Source organism: Chinchilla lanigera, unplaced genomic scaffold, assembly GCF_000276665.1.
Source record: "Chinchilla lanigera isolate Chin_1 unplaced genomic scaffold, ChiLan1.0 scaffold00003, whole genome shotgun sequence".
In the NCBI taxonomy this organism is placed as follows: domain Eukaryota; kingdom Metazoa; phylum Chordata; class Mammalia; order Rodentia; family Chinchillidae; genus Chinchilla; species Chinchilla lanigera.
The window spans coordinates 50,952,863-50,973,628 of record NW_004955404.1 but is presented as its reverse complement, the minus strand read 5'-3'; the positions used below and the strand labels follow the sequence as shown (position 1 = coordinate 50,973,628).

At 35.5% G+C, this 20,766-nt stretch overlaps 1 protein-coding gene across 2 annotated transcripts in view; it reads left to right on the top strand.

Moving 5' to 3' along the window:
* The window catches only part of Elf1 (E74-like factor 1 (ets domain transcription factor)), a 67,323-nt gene extending 46,601 nt beyond the window's left edge, over nucleotides 1-20,722 (top strand). For both annotated transcript variants that reach the window (XM_013516770.1, XM_005374217.2), the window contains exons 3-9: nucleotides 91-271; nucleotides 2,500-2,607; nucleotides 4,299-4,466; nucleotides 9,020-9,103; nucleotides 9,984-10,176; nucleotides 11,765-12,211; nucleotides 20,030-20,722. In XM_013516770.1, coding sequence (XP_013372224.1) covers nucleotides 91-271; nucleotides 2,500-2,607; nucleotides 4,299-4,466; nucleotides 9,020-9,103; nucleotides 9,984-10,176; nucleotides 11,765-12,211; nucleotides 20,030-20,627 — 1,779 coding nt within the window. In that variant the 3' untranslated portion in view covers nucleotides 20,628-20,722. The remainder of the gene's footprint in view (nucleotides 1-90; nucleotides 272-2,499; nucleotides 2,608-4,298; nucleotides 4,467-9,019; nucleotides 9,104-9,983; nucleotides 10,177-11,764; nucleotides 12,212-20,029) is intronic.
* Nucleotides 20,723-20,766: the final 44 nt, after the last annotated feature.

Below are 20,766 nucleotides of genomic sequence, written 5' to 3'. Positions count from 1 at the left end.
CGGTTCCCGGTACCGGAGAAAAACCAAAAAAAAAAGCAAAACTTAGTTATTCTTTGTCTTCTGTCATCTTCCCCTCTTCACCCCTAATAGCTTTGTGACCCAGCTATTTTTCCTGCTGTAATTGTGGAACATGTTCCTGGTGCTGATATTCTCAATAGTTATGCTGGTCTAGCCTGTGTGGAAGAGCCCAATGACATGATTACTGAAAGCTCACTGGATGTTGCTGAAGAAGAAATCATAGACGATGATGATGATGACATCACTCTTACAGGTAGGTGTGTCTTCTCTCCGGACCTTGGTACATGCAGTTTTAGGCAGTGTCCCAGTCCTGGAGATTTTAGAACATAAAAAGTCTGTAACTAGGCTTTGAGTAACTTTTTTACTTGCTGAAGGTAGAGCCCTGCAGAAAGAACACTACTTTCTTTCATGTCTTGTTTCATATTAATTTCTCATGTTGTTTCTTTTTTTCTTGAATGCATTGAAATGGACATGACAAAATAGGAGGTATATCAGAGAAGTCAGACCTACTTAATTCATCTTGTCTTCACCAAGTAGTTTTTTATATGTTTAGCTCTGTATTCCAGAGAAGAAAATGGAAAGTTGTTGATAGGGAAAGATAGAGGAATGTTCTTATTACTGCTTCAGGACTAAATTAGTAGGCCATAATCTGAATACATAAGGTCCTGAAGATTGCTCTTCAGGTTCAGTCAGAACTTCAGTTCTTCAGACTTGAAGAACTGACTATATAATAAGTAGTGATGGTGAAATTTCCATCAGTTTTAGAAATTGGCACATGCTGGTGTTCACCTGTAATTCCAGCACTCAGGAGGCTGAAGCAAGAGGATCACTGTGACTTTGAGGCCAGTCTGGGCTACATAAGCAAGTTCAAGGCCAGCCTGCACTACATAGTGAGATGCGGTCTCAGGAAAAGAAAAAAGAAAGGAAAGAAATTGGCACATACTTTATTGTTTTGTATGTTTATAGTCATGTATCCTGACCAGAGATACTGGGAAAATTACTTGTTTGATAGCAATAATTTGCATATTTATTCTCAAAAGAAAACTTACCATAAATAGGTATAATGAAATGTATCAATAGTTTTCCTGGTGGCTAATATTGTGGCTGCTTTGTTTTCAGCTTTACCTTAGCATCTAGCACAATGCTCAGTACTAGGGTAAGAATAAACTGGATTTTACTAGATTTGAAGCTTGTATTAAATTGTAGCTATCATAACCCCTATTTTCAAATTCATCAGAAAACTTTCATTTTAACATGAAGTTTGATATCAATTTGAATCTATTAAAAACATATAATAAAGCTGAGTGAGGTGACACACACCTGTAGTGACAGCACTCTGAGGCAGGAGGATTGCAAATTCAAGCCCAGTGTGGGCAACCTAGCCAGACTCTGGTTCAAAATAAAAAATAAGAAAAGGACTGGAGGTGTAGTTCAGTGCAGAGACCTTGGGCTCAGTATCCAGTGCCACCAAAACACCAAAAGACAAAAGATAAACACTTTTATCTGTTTCATATTGGAAGTTCCATGTAAACTTTTTATGTGAAAAAGGTTGTGATACTAACAATTTTTGAAAATTTTAGACCTTATACTTCTGTGGAAACTCTTCTTCCATTACAAATACAGTGTTTATATTTACTTTTTAGCTTTGTATAAAATTATAAGGCCTATATTTAGTTATTTACTGTAAGTCCAACCCTGAATTGGAGCCATGAATTTATATTATACATTCAACCTTTTAAATGTATTATGTAATTTGCACCATGGATTAGGCAAAGTCCATGATGGAGTAAAACACACCAGAGAAGCGTGGTGCCAAAATATGTTTAGACGCTTAACAGTGTGACTGTGCTTAAAATTTCTTGGAAATAGTAATTCACTAATGAAAGAAGATTCAGAGATTAGTGGAAGCTTGTGTTCCAGTCAGAGTAGTAGCATTGATCTTAGAGGTGAAAAGTATCTAAGACTATCGGCCTAGTGATTTTTTTTTTTGGTACCAGAAATCGAACTCAGGACCTTGCGCTTGCCAGGCAGGCACTTATACCACTGAGCTATATCCCTGGCCCGGCCTAGTGATTTTATAGTATGAGATTCTGAGAAATGAAATGGCTTAGTGGCGTATTGGTTTAATGATACGGTTAGGATTGCTGTCATTCTAGGATACTTCCCAATACCCATCCTTAATTATGGAAAATATCTAAGAATTAGCAGATAAATGATGTAGTGAGTTTCCTCCTGAGTATATGCTCTACTTTGCTTACTCTCTTACCTCCAACATACTGCAAAATTTTTTAAAAAATAAAAACTAGGCAGTTACTTAATCAGATATTGTTTCATATGTTGATACAAATTGTGCATGTTAATAGTTTGTATGTATATAAACTCATACTAAGTGATGTGTCTTGTTCAGGAGATTAGCAGTATGTGAATTTCAGAGCAACGAATATCTTGTACTAATTCTGTTTTTCTTTAAATTTTTTACAGTTGAAGCTTCTTGTCATAATGGAGATGAAACAATTGAAACTATTGAGGCTGCTGAGGCACTCCTTAATATGGATTCTCCTGGCCCTATGCTGGATGAAAAACGAATAAGTGAGTGGTTGGATTGTTCATTTTTATGTACTTCATAAAGTTATTCTTATCTCTGTTAGATGGTAAATATCTAGATATCAGAGACCATGTTTGATAAATGTCCTAAACACATTTTAAGGTACAGTACTTATTGAGGCACCTTTGCTAAAGTATTCAGTTAAAGAAGACTTAATTTGGGGGAATGAAGCCTTTAGAAATAAAAGTAATTCATTAGTTATCAAATAGTAGATTATACATAATATCCTCTTAATCTCTTTGGTGAAACTATTATGTACAATTTTCTCTCTTAATTTCTTTGATGAGTCCAGATCATCAATTTACTCATCTCCATAGACAATCGTAAGTGGATTGGCACAATCATTAAACATTTTACTAGCTCTTTATGGCATAAAATTTATTGCCACATTATTGATCCATTTTGAAATCTGTGTTTTTCTTTGGATTTTTTTCTGACAAAGAATCATTTAAGCTCATAAAATTATTACTAAATTCAGGATATTTATAAATATTTGCTGTATTCATCACAGCAATGCATTAGATAGTAATATTATATGCAAATGAGTAGATTGCTTCCCCCAGTCTTACAGTCTGTTTGTTTATCTGCAGTTGTGGGGATTTAACACAGGGCTTTTGCTGAGTACTTTCCCAGCCCTTTAGAGAAATTTTTATTTTTGAGACAGGATCTTCTTGCTAAATTGCTAATTATAATTTAGTTTTTATAAAAGTAATTGTAAAAAGTAAAAATAAAGCCAGGAGAGTGATAACAAAGTGTTCTGGAAGCAGTGTGTACTGTAGCAGAGAATATCAGAGACAGGCTTTATTGAGGGAATGTTTAGGATCAGGGTATTTGTTTTGCAGGACTGGGCATTGAATCCAGGGCCTCACACATGGTATGCAGCCACAAACTCTACCACTGAGTATATCCCCAGACCATTATTTTATTTTATTTTAGAGTCAGGGTCTCACTAAGTTACCCAATTTGAAATCCTCCTACCTTAGCCTCCTGAGTAGCAGGGATTACTAGTTTGTGCCACCATACCTGGCTTGATGGGATATTTTAACCTGGATTAAAAGTGACAAACTTAATAGGTAGAGGAGACAGGAAAAAACACTTAAGCTACAAGTTAGCAGATAGAGCTTCAGACACAGACCTTTAAAAACAAACAGAAGTTTGGAGATAGAGCTTCAGACACAGACCTTTAAAAACAAACAGAAGTTTAGAAGGTAAATGTTTTGATATGACTAAAATGCAGCTTCATAGTAAGTGGGAGATGAGATTGGAAAGATTTGGTTTAGATTGGAAGTTTTGAAAGACATGCTGTGGAATTTGGGTTATTCTTTTCTTTTTTCTTAAGCAAATTTTAAGAAGTTGTATTTTTCTTGTAATTTTTACTTTTGATTTTCAAAATGTAAATATTTTGCATAGAAGAATAATGTAGTCAGACTAAGGTTTTAGGATACCTCCTAACACAAAGAAGGAGGACAACATAGACTGGCGATAGGGAGTCACGTAAGAACGCCATTGAAATAGTCGAGTCAAACCTGGCATGATTTAGAGGAGGTGAAAAAAATCAGAGAATAGATTTTAAGATTTTATTTGTACTTTAAACTTCATAGGAATAGGAAATAATCTTGTTAATTTACTTTGGTTTGTAATACACAGTTGATTATATGGATTTTATTTCCATTAGGTAATAATATATTTAGTTCATCTGAAGATGACATTGTTGTTGCCCCAATCACCCATGTATCCGTCACATTAGATGGGATTCCTGAAGTGATGGAAACTCAGCAGGTGCAAGAAACATATGCAGACTCACCAGGGCCCTCATCACCAGAACAGCCTAAAAGAAAGAAAGGTGGGTAGTTAACTGCTTTAGGGCATATAGTCAAGTCTTTGATGTAAAATCTAATTTTTACTCAGTGGTATAATTTTATACTAATTAAAACAGGAAAATGTTAGGGTACAAAATTAAATATTTCTTCATATAGAGTCTTTTTTAAAAAATTATTTTATGGATTTAGAATATTGGGTTTATCTCACAGAAAAGATATTTTCCAACTTTTTGGAAAGCCTCATATTTTTATCTAAACCCTTTTATCAAAGCCTCAAAAAGAGCTTAGGAATAAGGGCAGGTCAGCTTCCTCTAGAGGAGCATAGATTTAAAGCCACCAGTCTGTATTGATGATTCCAGTATAAGATTCCAGTTGGAAAACTGCAATAAGTTGGAAATAGCAGGTAAGTAATTGAAGAACAAAATGTTGGGATGTATTAAAGGAGAATGTTTAATGTCACAAATTGGGACCACTGCATTTTAAAGTCTAACATTCTTTCTATTTCATTTGTATTCTGGTTCTGTTCCTGCTTGTATGTTTTGAGTTTAATATCTTTGTTAATGACATCACCAGGTACCAGTAATATTTTCTTAATTATGTTTTCTTTTTTTGCCATTAGTAATCTAAGTTCATATGAAAGAAAGGGAAATTCCAAGAGCCAAAAAATAAGAGGAAAGTAGCTGCAGCAGCTACTATATAGCAGCTCTGAAGGCCTGAGACAGCTATGGTATGAGGATTTATTGCCCATATGAGGCAGACGCTTAGGTCCTGGACCTTTGCAAGATGGACTACTAGACAGAGATGTGAGCCTCAGGGGTAAAATTCTACCTGCTGATACAGACAAACATCAAGGAAGCTTGTATTTGTCAGCCAATACTGAGTGGAGAAAATTTTCCTTTGAGAATTCATAATGCTTGGCCTACTTGATACTAGTTTTAAAATGAGACTAACCTCTCACTGACTATGGAAATTCCCAGCCATGCAGTTAACATAATAAGTGGCCCCAGGTTAGTGGTAACTTTGGGGGAACCAGTCAGAAGTTCTTATAAAAGTGCTCTGGTGGGTTATACATTCAACCTAGGTTACACAGGATTTCCTCAGATAAAGCCTTGTTGAAGGTAAACTACTATCATGGTATCTGTCACAGAATACATGAGGAAGACACTTCCTGAGTAAATAGCAGCAGATGTAGAAAACTTTAGGGTTAGTTCTCTAAGAGCCATAGATAAATAACATTATCAAATAGGGCTGCTGATAAAGCTCAGTGGTACAGTGCCTTCCTGGCAAGTGTGAGGTCTTGAGTTTGGTTTCTGGTACCAAAAAAAATTTATAAATATATATAAAATACAAACTTTGAAGATGATTGTAGTTATTAAGTCAAAAGAATAAAAACATGGTCAAAGACTTAACATGGTTAATAAGTAACATTATCCAAGAATAAGACTATTAAAGAAGACCAAGTGGAACTACTTCTGTTAGTCAAAATGGAATAACAAACAAAATATATCAAACAGTGATACTAAAGAAATTGAATATAAGCCAATAAAAGTGAGTGTTCTTTCTATGATAGAAAACAACTGAGGTGAGGCCTATCATTGCCCCACTGTCATGGAAAAAGTTGTTATGGAAAATACTTCCATCAGTTTCTTAAAAATCTTAATGTATACTTAACATGTTACCTAGCCATTCTGCTAGTATCTAAACAAAAGAAATGAAACTATGTTTATAGACAGACTTATACATGAATATTCTTGACAGCCCTATTTGCAATTGCCCCAAACTGGAAACCACTCAAATATCCAGCAACTGGTAATTGAATAAATCAGTCAGTGATAAAGTGGAGCACACTGTTGATACATACAACAAAAAGGGATGAGTTTCAACATAAGTTAAGCAAAGAAGCTAGGTTTGGGGATGTAGCTCAGTGGTAAAGTGCTTGCTTTGTATGCACAAGACCCTGGGTTTGATTGTAGCACTCTTGCCCCAAAAAGTGAGGAGGAGACAATATTCAAAGACAGTGACTGGGAGTTTCCTAGAACAACATTAATCTTTAACATTATGCATCTTGAATAGTGTTAACTCCATTACATCTAGGTAAATAAATCCAGGAATTGATAGTAAAATTGATAGTAAAAATGCAGAATACCCAAAAATCCCTTCCCAAGTCCCCTAAAAAGAAGAAAGACACAAACTAGGGAGAAATTACATTATTTAAAGAACACTGATTTTTAGATTGATAGCCTAGAAGCGCCCATTCAAGGTTGGAGGGATTGGATATATTCAAAATGCTACGAAGACCTAACAGGTAAACAAAAACACTCTACCCAATAAGCTCTAATTATGTAAAGCTGCATACATTGCCACCTTGAGTAGTAAAGAAAGTGATGTAAGAGATGGATTTTGGATGGGCTACCAGCAGTGTCTTGCCATGACTAAAACTAGTTGAAAGAAGGCGATGGGAATAAAGAAAAAACAAGTATATAGCGTAAAATGAGATGATAGGAAGTTGCTGATGTCCTGACTTCTAGTAATTGTTATCACTGAAAACACTCAGCCAGGAGGATCTGCTTCATAAATGAGTTCTTTGCAGATGTCTGTGGTGACGAGAATGCTGTATCTGGCTGATTAGGATACAGTTAGCAATCTTTTTTTTTCTTTTAGACAGGATCTTGCTATGTATTCGAGGTTGGCTTTGAACTCAGCTGATGAGTGGCTTTTTGACCATCTTTTCCCTTACTCTTATTCACATAAATAACTCAGAACTGTTTTCCTGCTCAGTTTTTGGGGATAGGTTGTTACCAACCCTGTCATTTTTAGCTCTATAATCATGCTTTTCAAAGATTGCTTTATAATAACCAAAACTTCACCCTGTGATCTGGGCAGAGAGCATCAGCCTCATGAATGTGGAGGAAGAAGGTGGTCACTGTACAGAATGGCAGGCTGGTCCAGCAGCGTGAGCGTCTTGGCTAACTGCCAGAAACAGCGCTGCCAAACTGTGGTTCTGGTTGCATAGCAAAGGAACACAGCAAGGTTTATCAGCCGAGATTAAGGCCGCTGGGGTAGATTTATTTGGAGAAGAATGGTGGTAACCATGAAGTGTGTTTGCTATGAACTGAAACAGAGAAAAATTAGATTTAAAAAATTCACACGATAAACCAAGCATGGTGGCACATACCTGTAATCCCAGCACTTGGGAGTTTGAGACAGGAGGATCTCCATATGTTCCAGACCAGCCTAGCTTCTGGCTAACGTATCATTTCTTTCATAGGTGTGTTTGTGATCTAATGAGTTCAAGATCAGCCTGAACTGTATAGCAAGAACCTGTCTCAAAACCCCCCTCAAGAAATTAATTATATGGTTCCCCAAAATTTTGCTACCTATATTTTCTATATTTATAGTTTGGAGAAGTTTCTAATATTTGAGAACTAACTATATGCGGGACAGAAAGCAACTTCTGCCTTAGGAAACATATGTAGCCACAGATAAATCCATATGGCTAATGATTTAAGCCCAAGTTTTATCAGTCTCAAGAATACTCACCAAAATTTTAAGAAAGCACTATCAATATGATTGCCTTAAAGAGGAGATACAATATTTGCAGTTCAACTTCATTTTTGCAGATGAAGTTTTTTTTTTCCTTTTTATTTATTATTTAAAGCAGTACCAGGGATGAACCTAAGGCCTCACACATGCTGGCAAGTGCTGTGCCATCGGACTACTGTACATCACAGTCCTTTAAAAAATTTCACTTGGGGATATCATGGCTTTCCTCCCTATAGCCCACCCTGTGTCTTCCAGGGTGTACTTGTATCTTGCTTTTTCCTCTTTTACTTGGCTCTAGCTTACTCTGCAGAGCCAATTTCTGTCGTACTTTTCACTTTTACTTTTTCAAATAAACTTTGTCATTGCTTGCTTGGTCTATTATCTGTCTGCCCATCCGTCTGTCCGCCCCCCTGCCTGCCTGCCCATCCATCTGTCTGTCCATCCATCCAGCCATCCAGCTATCTATCTATCTATCTATCTATCTATCTATCTATCTATCTATCTATCTATCTATCTATCTGTTTGAGACAGGGTCTCGCTATGCAGTTCAGGCTGGCCTTGAACTCACTTTGTAGCCCAGGCTGACTTTGAACTCTCAGTGATCCTCCTGCCTCAGCCTCTCAAGTGCTGGGGTTACAGGTGTATGCCTCCATGGTCAGCTTGTCATTGCTTTTCTTTAAAAAAAAATTTTTTTTTTTAATTTGGATGCAGGGTTTTGCCATGTTGCCTAGGCTGGCCTTGAACTTGGGATCATTGTGCCTCTGCTTCCTGAGTATTTGGGATTACATGCATGTACTTTAGATTCTGGTTAAAGTATCATTTCTTTCATACGTTTATTTTTGATCTAATCTACATTAATGTTCAGTTTTTACTGAAGTTATTTTTATTTTAGTAAACATTTTGAGGGATAAGTTAAATGACCTATATATAAAGCATTTGGGATTTAAAGTTTAGAATAAACGACAAAATTGCTAAATTTTTCATTTTCTCACTTTTGAGGGCAAGTACTTATGCAAAGCTATTCTAATTTCAGGGAGAAAAACTAAGCCCCCACGACCAGATTCTCCAGCCACTACACCAAATATATCTGTGAAGAAGAAAAACAAAGATGGGAAGGGTAAGTACTACTGTAATTTTGCTATAGTATTTACAGGCCAAGAAACATTGCAGTTCCTTTATTTGTCTTCATATTATAAGTAGAAACCACTAGTTTTTTTGATATACTGAAATGGAATCTATTGCTACCAACTGCTTATAAGATACAGTTGCCAATTTTTTTTTTTTAAATTTTAATTTATTTTTATTTTTATTTTTTTCTGGTACTGGGAATTGAGCTCATGACCTTGCACTTGCCAGGCAGGTGCCAAACTTCTTATGGAAGTGAACCTGCTGAGCTAAATCCCCAGCCCTCAGTTGCCAATTTTTAAAAGGAAGCTTTTAGAAAATTCTATAAATATCTATTTACATTTAGCTGTCAAAACAATTTATTCTTTTATTTAATAATTAGTGTCTTGAAAGATTTCAGCCCTGTTAGATTTTCAGTTTATAGACATGTTAGTTATTACTTTGTCTTGACTTTGTATTGTTTTCATAACTGTTGCTATATTTGAAGAAAGCTCTTATGGCTGACATGCTGGCTGTAATAAAAAAAGATCAGCTATTGAAAGATTTTACATAACTCTTTTATGTTTTTTTCCTATGTGATGGTTCTTAAAAAGAAAAAAATGAGCTCAAAAGGGCTTTCTTCCTAAGTTGTCACAGATCTAATTGATGATTGTTTCTGTTCAGATGTTTCATAGAGGTTTAATAAAATAGTCTTTATTAGACCCTCAAAATTATAACCATAATACCACCAATACTAACTGATTATGTCAGCAATACTACCTGAAGTATATAATGTTTTTATGTAAATATATGATGAAATTTATAAGACTTTGTTTTATTGTGCTCTTCCAAGTGAAATTTTAGTCATTTCAAAATAAATTCTTCTGTTTCAGGAAATACAATTTATCTTTGGGAGTTTTTACTGGCCCTGCTGCAGGACAAAGCTACTTGTCCTAAATACATCAAATGGACTCAGCGAGAAAAAGGCATTTTTAAATTGGTTGATTCTAAAGCAGTGTCCAGGTTATGGGGAAAGCATAAAAACAAACCTGATATGAATTATGAGACCATGGGTCGAGCACTCAGGTTTGTAAAGTTTTTGCTTTGTTAAGAATATCATTTCCTAGGAGCTTGGAATGTAGCTCAGTGGTACAACAATAGCACAGCATAATCAAGGGCCTGAGTTTAATACCCATTCATGCCAAGGGGAAAAGAATCATTTTCTAGATATTAAAAAAAGTTGGTAATTTTTTAAAAAGTAAGAGAGTAAACAAATAATGAATTTTATTTACTTAAGTGTCAAGCCCACTTGAAATCAGTATGTACTTAATTTAAAATCTTAATCAGGGAAAATGTTTTCCTTCTTTAAAAATATCTTTATGTAAACACCTGGTAAGGTTGAACATTCTTAATTAAAAAAAAAATATATGAAATTCATAGTGCTCCAAAATCTCAAATGTTTTTGAGCACTGGCAATATTTAAAATGTTCTGAATTTTGGAGCCCTTCCATATTTAGATTTTGTGATTAGAGATGCTCAACCTGTAAAGTCTATGCAAAAAACAAAAACAACAAAAAAAAAAACTGTACAAGATCTAAAATACTTCTTGTCCTAAACATTTCAAATAAAGGATATTCAACTGGTGTTTTACTCATAATGTCTGTTTTTAGGAATTGTAAATTAGCTATCTGGCTCGTATGTTTTGAGCCATTACACTTAAATTGAGCCGAAGTACCAATAATGGTGATGCAGATACTTAATAATAAGAAGTTGCTTTTTAAAACACAAGTCTTAGTTAGGATATATGATTTATTATAGAGTAGTAAATTAATGTTTCAATATTAATATCAGGTATCATGACAATTTTAAAGGTTCTTACACTGTATTTTTCTGTAATCATGTCATTTATTTTGCAAGATTTATGGGTATTTGAGAAAGATTAGAAATAGGAATGATCTGTATAATTTTTTAGAGGATAAGTAGTCCAGCTATTTTAAATTGGAACTATTTAGCTGTAGTTTGGTATTTTTAACTTACCCTTTTTTAAATGAATGGTAGTGGGAAATGAACCTGCAGCCTCACTCATGCTATGCAAGTGCTGTACCACTGTGCTGTATCCCCAGCCTTTCATATTTTATATTATTTAGAAATTTTTAATTTTATTTTTAATTTTAAATAAGGTCTTGCTAAGTTAGCCAGTCTGTTTTCCAACTTGTAGTCCTCCTGAATAGCTGGGATTGTAGGCATGTGCCACCATGCCCAGCTGACTTATGTTTAGGTACTGATTGCTTCTGTTGTTCTTCATTAAATTTTATGTACAAAAGTGAAAGCTGTGGAGGGCAATTTCTTGAGGTTTGTAGTATATTATTCCAGCAAGTTAGTAGCAAGGTAGAGGAAGGGAGAAAAGTAAAGGGCCATTCACATTTCAGTGGGTCCCTAATCAGAACTAGTTTTATTTTATTTTTTTTAGACCTAGTTTTAGATTTAACTAATGATAAGGCTATTTCTCTGTATGTAAATTTTATGTGTATCCTATACAAGATAACTTGCCTTTGTTATTTTCTCATTTGTTTGATTTCAACTTTAAAATTTTGCTTATGCTTAGGAAAATTTCATTTTATTAAATATTATTTTTGTTTGATTAAACATTGATGAAATTGTCTGCTGTCAATAGGTACTATTACCAAAGGGGTATTCTGGCAAAAGTGGAAGGTCAGCGCTTGGTGTATCAATTTAAAGAAATGCCAAAAGATCTTATCTATATAGATGATGAAGATCCAAGTTCCAGCATAGAGTCTTCAAATCCATCACTGTCTTCAACAGCCACTTCAAGTAGGAATCAAGCAACTCGATCGAGAGTATCATCAAGTCCAGGGATTAAAGGAGGAGCCACTACTGTTCTAAAACCAGGGAATTCTAAAGCTACAAAACCCAAAGAGCCTGTGGAAGTTGCACAGCCACCAGAAGTTTTGAGGACAATGCAGCCCTCACAGCCTCCATATCCTACCCAGCTCTTTCGGACTGTTCATGTGGTACAACCAGTGCAAGCTGTCCCGGAAGAAGCATCCAGAACCAGTAGTATGCAGGAAGAAACATTAAATTCTTCCATTCAGAGTATTAGGTGAGAAAACCAGCCAAATGGTGTGTGGTGTTATATAATGTTTCTGACCAGAGCCATTATTTGTTAGGTGGATGAAGATTCAGAAGTGAACATTTTAAGTTAGAATTTTTTTTTCTTTTGCAGTGCTGGAGATCAAATCCAGGGCTTCATGCACACTAGGCAAGTGCTGTACCAGTGAGCTACGTCTCCAGCCTGAAGCTAGAACTCTTGGTTGACAGATTATTTTTTTTTGGGGGTTTTTGGTTTTTCTCCGGTACCAGGAACCGAACTCACGACCTTGCGCTTGCCAGGCAAGCGCTTTTGCCGCTGAGCTAAATCCCCAGCCCCTGGTTGACAGATTATTGCAGGAGCAATATGTATTATTACATCAGTCTTCTGATTACTATATCAATAATTCTTTATTTTTAACTTTTGACATAATTTGATGTTACTCTGTCAGTTTAAGTCTAGTCCGGTAGGTTGATCCATACAAGGAATGATTCAAATGTAAGAAAATCCAGAGAATGGTTTTAGATTTTTTTTTGGTTCCAGGAATTGAACTCAGGACCTTGTGCTTGCCAGGCAGATGCTTGTGCCAGTGAGCTATATCCTCGGCTAGATTCTTTTTTAAACTAAAGCAGAATCTACAGAAATTCAACATAAATTTGACATACTGTGGCATTTAGAATGCATTAGATTCCAAGAAATAAATATTATTCCTTAGGAAGCATCTATCTTCTAATAGTTCTAAAGTTCAAACAGGTACCAAGAATCTAAGGGTCCTCTCTTTTAGGTTTTACAATTTTAAAAGTTAGAAACAAGTTTGTTTTGTTTTTGTTTTTTGTTTTTTTAGGTAAACAATCAAATTTGCCACAGAGGTCCAAGAATGTTGCTGAACACCAAATTAACTAAGAAAACCCTATCTGCTTTAGACTCATTTGTAGAAATTTGGGGCTGGTTTTATCTGACTTTTGAGTGCTAGCTCTCATTTTCTTCTCAGGCAAGGAAGGCAGGCAGACAAATTAGATGGATACTTATAGTTTTTTGTTCCCCTTTTCCTTTTTTGTTTATGTCATGATTTTCCAGAACATGAATTATAATGGCACATAGAAGCCCTTCCAGAAGCAACAAAAATGATTATCATTTTCACATTTCCATTCTATATCTGTATATTCTACAGTACAAATGCTGAGGTTTTGTTTGGTTAGTCTTGATGTAAGTTCATGTTACCTAGAACAAGACAGACTTGGATGATTTGTGTAGTACATTTAAATTTTCAACATTGTGAAGTCTTAAATCTTCAAATGATACAAACTGACTTTTTCTACTTTAGTTGGACAGGAATGATATATCTTTTAACATTTATTAAAGGAGTACTTATTTAGTGTTCACTCTCTTTTCCTTCTAATGTTTTATTTGCTCCTAGTTCCTATTTGTTTACCTATAATAATTGTTTAGTTGGAAATATGTTTTCTAGGCTGTTTGTCATCTTATCATTTTGTGTATTTAAGAGACAAACTGTTACCACAGGTAGTCACTGGGGACCCCTCTTGGAGTGATTCAGTGGAACTTTTAGCAGTTATATTTAAACTGTTTAGGCAAGGGGCTGGGGATTTAGCTCAGTGCCACAGTACCTGCCAGGCAAGTGCAAGGTCGTGAGTTCAGTCCCCGGTACTGGAAAAAACCCAAAAATAAAAAAATAAAATAAAATAAACTGTTTAGACAGTGATGAATTTTTTTAAAACCTCTAGCTTTGAAAGATATTAAATTATAGCTATTGTATTGAATATTATAATTACTCTGTCAATTTCTGAATAATACCTAATGCTAGCTATTGAAACATCATGACTTTCAAACTATTCTTGATATTCCTTTCAGGCTTTATTTCTAGGGTTCCTGAGAGGGACTTTGGCTGCTTCTATTTATCTTTTCTGCTCAACCTATGTACAGGTTGAGTATGCCTTACCCAAAATGCTTGGGAATAGCTAGGTTTCAGATTTCAGATTTTGGAATATTTACATGTACATAATGTACATGCATGCTAGGGAAGTGCTGTACCACTGAGCTACATTTTGGGGACAAGACCAAGTCTAAACACGAGATTCATTTCTCTTTCATATGTGTGTCATTCACATAGGTTGAAAGGTAATTCTGTGCAGGTTTTTTGTACATGTGCATTTTGACTGTAACCCATTACTTGGGGTCAGGTGTGGAATTTTCACTTGTGGCATCACATCCACAGTCAGAAATTTTGGACTTTGGATTAGGGATGTTCAATCTGTATTACTATAAGTCATTATTCTAAAGTAATTTTGCTGCCTTCTTGTTGTTCTTGGTAGATCCACGTTGTCCATGGAGTGTATCCAGTTTTTGTAGCCTCACTGGCTAACTCTCACTTTCTTCTCAGAATTCATTTTGCTTCCCATGTAAAGCTGATTGCCTGACTATATCTGTTACATAAACCTGGTATTTTAGTTGATTTTTATTTCTGTCTCCCTATATATTTTAACTTTTATCTCCTTCATATTTATTTCTACTTTATAATTTATTTCTACATTATTTTATTCAGTGTTATTTTCCTAGCACCTAGTAATATCTGACACATTACATCCATTCACATTTATACAATTTAATTTAAGTTGAAGAAGTATATATATAATTCTTTCTCTTCTCAGGGTAATGAAGTCTAAGTGAACTATTTACAGAATGAGTAAATATAGAATTTTTGACTTTTAAAAAATTTTAAAGCTTACACTTTTAGTAAATCATTTATATATTTATATTTATGTACTGTGTATACATTTTCTTTCATTTGTATATTAGATTACATTTTATTTTACTGAGACAGAGTCTTGCTATATATAGTTCAGGCTAGCCATGAGCTCACTGTGTGACCAAGGCTAGCCTCAAACTCATGGCAATCCTTCTGCCTCAGCCCCCTGCATGCTGGGATTATAGGCATTGCCAACACACCCAGCATACACACATTTTCTTAATCATCCATCTTTAAAAAACATTCTTTTCTGTTTTATTTTCCTCCCCCAGATTTTACTTATTGTCAGAGTTAAGCCTTGAATAGTGCTTGAGATGTAGCTAAGTGGTATAGCACTTCTCTACCATGAAAAACTAATAATGTCAAATTTTCAGAGTGTACAATTTGCTTGAGATTTATTTTAATATAAATTGTACACTCTGAAAATTTGACATTATTAGTTTTCATGGTATAATTTCTAGTTTAGTGGTTTCTTTCTTTGTATTTGCTTTTTTGGTACCAGGAATTGAACTCAGGACCTCGGGCTTGCCAGGCAGGTCCTGTGCTGCTGAGCTGTATCCCCTTCCCTGTATTTATTTGCATTTTTATAATTAACTTTTTATCATGAAAAAGTTCAAAATGTGGGAAAGTTAAATATAAAGAACACTTCTCATCTACTTAGATTAAAAATACTGGTAGCATTTTTGCCTTGTTTTGTCTGTATAGTAGTTTATACCTTTTTTCCTCTTTGACTATTTGTCAGATAAGCTGACAGTCTTCATGACATTTTATTTTAAATATTTTAACTTACAAGAATAAACATGAATAATCATAATACTCCTATGAAAATCAGTAGTAGTTTAGTTATATCTTTTTTGATTGATAATCTACTAATAAAATCAGAGGCCTTTTAAAGATATTTTCCTCCTGGTTGAAAGTGGAGTATTCATAACTTAAAATTAGACCCCTACACGTGCGTGCGCATGCGCGCGCACACACACACACACACACACACACACACACGCTGGGGATTGAACCAGAGCCTTCACACTGTGCTACAGCTCTTTCTTTTTCTGAGACAGTGTCTCCCTAACTTGCCCAGGCTAGGCTTCAACATATGATCATCTTGCCTCAGCCTCCCAGAGTAAATTGTTAAATTATTGTAGCAATAAGAGTTGTAGTCAGTAGTTTTTGTATTTCATACACTTTGTATGTCAAGGTGAATAGAATTTCACAGTTCAGTGAGGTGTAAGTAATGCTCCTATCTTGTAGAGTTGGGAATGGAAGAGTGAAGGAGCTTGGTCATGTTGTAATGGAAAGAGCAGTCTGGTCCAAAGCAGTACGCTTAATGACATCACATGGATTATCACCTATTTGAAGGGAGGCAGCAGCATTCAAGTTTTTTCTTCATTCCTTTCACCTCATGAATAGCATATATCTAGGTAGAATCAAGCTCTTCTTAATTGACTTACAGTATATGTGCTCAGTTTTTTTTTACAAGTTTAAATTTCACTCTGGCTTCATGTTAACCAAAGAAACAACAACAAAATAAACCTGGTAAAATATTTTCTGAAAATTGCCCCTTGTTAAGTTTAGAAGTACATGTACAAAACATAACTTCTTTTTCTGTAATATTTGTTGAAACACTAATAGTTTGTCTTGGATTTCTGAAATAAATTATCCTCTAAAAATATATAATGTAGGGCTGGGGATGTAGCTCAGTGGCACAAGCACCTGCTTGGCAAGTGCAAGGTCTTGAGTTCAGTTCCCAGCACCAAAAATAAATACATACATACATACATACATACATACATAAATAAATAAAAAATATGTATAGAGTATCTTAAATGCAATTTAGTAGAGTTAGGAACAATATAGGCATAACCTTCATTAAATGTGAAAATGAATCAAACTATTCTGAGTATATTTCATCTATAAAATCAAGATCATAACCTTATAAATGACATCCTAAGTTAGATCTTGCACAAAAGCTAAATGTTACATTGTTTCTCTTAGCCTCAAAACTTTAGATAAATTACAAATATTGTAGCAGTTAGTTACAAGAAATTTGGAAACATTTTAAAAAGTAATTAAGCAGGCCTATAATCCCAGCACTTGGAGGCTGAGGTAGGACAGTCACTATGAGTTCAGGCCGGCTTGGGCTACAAAGTGAATTCAAGGCCAGCCTGAACTGCATAGCAAAAAAACCCTGTCTCAAAAAGACCAAAAAGAAGAAGAAACAAAAGCAGTTAAAACATTACCTGTGCTATATAACAGGACAGAAGTGAATCATTAAGAAAAAATAATTAGAAATTCCTGTATTTGGGGAAAGACTTTGTAATAGTTTCGTTCTTTAATTTCTGAATTTGTATTAGCAAAACCTGTTTTAGAGTTTGTTCAAATAGGCCGTTATGCTGACAATGTTGATGTTGTAGATAAGTGTGTTTTCTAACACAATTTGGTTTCTCAAGAAAAGGCCATGCTTAAAAAATTTGAACAAAAGTTCAAAAGCCTTCCTGATATTCCTAATTAGCAGTATGAAAAATGTCCATATTATTGTTTGTGCCTTAATTTAAACAGAATGGGAAAGGTGTGTATTACAGAGGGACATGGCTCAGAGGGAGAGCACTTGCCTAGTGTGTGTGAGGCCCTGTGTTCAATTCCCAGCACTGTACAAAGCCCGTAGTTTAGGATGTAATAGAAATTTATCTTTAGCTGAAGTTATTTGGATTTAAGAGGTAGAAGTATGCTGACATGGTCAGGCATTTGGCTCTACAATCAGATAGCCTCCTTTCTTACCTAACTGGCCTCTTTCAACATGCAAGCTGCTTATGGCTTCACAAGTAAAATGTGGGATAACAGTATTTACAAGGTGGCCAGGATATCTATATCTTATATTATCTAATACACATATGTATATGTATATATGCATGTGTATACAACCTGTATGCTAATTATATGTCAAGTACTATTTTATCTGTATGGGCACATGTGTAAACTCTTGGCATAGAAAGTCCTTGAGGTTTTATTTAAAAACTGTTACATGCCTGTATGTAGGGTTACATACTATGTTCCAACCCTCATTCAACCCAAGATACCTCAGTTCAGATGGGAGGAGGAGAAGGGAAGCAGAGTGTGTTCTGGAAATGCTCCCTGCTTTCCAAAATGATTCTTTTTCGTCCTTAATCATCTGTCCCTCCTTAATATTAGTTTATCTGGCCTTCATTCTCAGCAATACTCTGCTCAACTCTTAAAATATTCCTCCCAACTCATTCTCTTTTAGCTCCTTCCTCCAAGAAAGCTGTTAATACCATCTTGTAGCTTGCTTACTGTGGTGACTTAGTGGCATTCTGAACTGAGGAAGTAGTATCCCGATGGGTAGACATTGGTCACGTTGTGTCTTCCCACTTCCTTTGAACTTCTGAGTTGTACTGGCCTTTGTTTTATATTGCCACGTAGGCCATTTATTTTTCCTCCACAATTTCCTTTTTCAAATGTGATAGGACATGTAACTGTAACATACTAAAATTTAGCTTTAAAAACCTTGGAGTTTATGGGAATTAATCTAGTAGTTAGATATTTGAAGTAAAACTTAAATATCGTACATAAAACACAGAATTCAGAGAAAACAGCTGAGATCCAGATGCTGATTTTGCAACTGTTTTATATTAGTAGTGGCCATAATTATAAAGTTCACAGGTATCAGTTTTTAAAATGAGATTGACTCAGATCACTTATGTACCATTTTCTTCAACAATGAGATTAACAAAACTAGATTTTATATCAAAGGATTTCTGTTACATTGTTAGTGTTAATTTTTTTGATGGTATTGGGTATTGAACCTAGGGCTTTTGCATGAGCTATAATTCTTCACCATCAGGCCTGGCTTAAATTGTAGCTTTACGACTGAAATTTGTGAAAATTACTTGTGACTAGGAAACTGTTAAAACACACTTCTATTTTAGTTTTTGCAAAGTTTTACATTGCTTACTACTCTGGAAACCTCGGTTAGTTATAATTATGACTTGTCTAGGTAAATGATGAGCTTCTAATCACATGTACATTTTTTTTTTTTTTTTTTTTTTTTTGGTTTTTTCTCCGGTACCGGGAACCGAACTCACGACCTTGCGCTTGCCAGGCAAGCGCTTTTGCCGCTGAGCTAAATCCCCAGCCCCTAATCACATGTACATTTAAGACAGGGTTTTTTGTTTATACTTGTGCATTTTTCTTTATATGTTAATTAAACAGGTTGAATAAATTAAATTTCATATAATGAAGCAAATTATATGAAGTTTAATTATTCTGAACATCTTGATAACCTTATTACCACAAATATTAAACAGATTTACTTCTAAATTTCTAATTTTCTTTCAAGTGGATTGTGTATAACTTCTTAATAAACTTTCCTTCCCTCCCTCCCTCCTTTTCTTTCTTCGTCTCTCCCTTTTCTATTCTTTTTTCTTTCATATTAGGGATTAAACCCAGGGAGTCCCTATTCCCTTTTTTCTTACCAAGTTGCTAGGATGCCAGGCTGTGGGGCCCCCTTGCCTCAGTCTCCTGAGTACTTAGAATTACAGGCATGTGCACTCAGGCCTGGCCCTTGCTAGGCATTTTGATGTCCTTCTTTCCCATGAAAACTGTTTCTGTACTTGTATTACTGTGGCAATGTACATAGCATATTTTTTCAAAGCACTCATTAGATGCTATCATAGTTAATGGCCTGCATTTTTTTTTTTTTAACCCAGGACCTTCATATTGAGCTACAATCCTTAGCCCTCTTTATTTTGAGACAGGGTTCTGCTAACTCATAAATTGCCCAGGCTGGCAGCTTGAACTTGCTGTCCTAAGCCTCTCACAGTACTGGGATTACAGGTGGGCACCACCATGCCTACTGGCCTGAAAGTTTTGTGTTCGGCAAGCATGTATAATGTTTCATATAAGGTCTTATATATGCTGATTATCATGCTAAGAATATGGGAAGTAGCATTTGAAGTGTTGACCAAATTTTGTCAGAATGACTTGCCAAATATCAAGGTTTTAAATGATGTAGAATGTGCTAATTGTCTTTTATTTGGTAATCTCAATAGGACTATCCAGGCCCCAGCCCAAGTTCCAGTGGTCGTGTCTCCGGGGAGTCAGCAGTTACATACAGTAACACTCCAGACAGTGCCACTTACGACGGTTATAGCCAGCACAGATCCATCAGCAGGTGCTGCATCTCAGAAATTTATTTTACAAGCCATTCCATCCTCACAGCCCATGACAGTACTGAAAGAAAGTGTTGTGCTGCAGTCACAGGAGCCAGGCTCTCCTTCAGTTGTCCTCAGCCCTACCCAGGTACAGCGGGTCCTTCCTAGCAGTGTTCAGTCTATCTGTAACGGAGCCGGCAGTGTGACTTCATCCCCACCCTTCAGTGCTGCCGCCCCTGTGGTGACGTTCTCCCCTCGAAGCTCACAGCTGGCTGCTCACCCGCCAGGCACTGTAATCACTTCAGTCATCAAAGCTCAGGAAACAAAGACTCTGACAAAGGGAGCTGAGAAAAAGGAGGCTGAAGATCATTTGAAAGAAGACATGGAGAAAACTGAGCAGCCACAGTCTTATGTGATGGTGGTATCCAGTTCCAATGGATTTTCCTCTCAGGTAGCGGTGAAGCAAAATGAACTGCTGGAGCCTAGCTCATTTTAAGTTCTACCAAAGGAATTAGGGCTGTTTTTTTTTGTTTTTTTGTTTTTTTTTTTTTAAATTGGACTAGTTTTCAGTTGTCTGCAAACTGTCTAAGATAAATCCACAGAGGTTCATCATTTTGTAATTGTAAAAAATAATT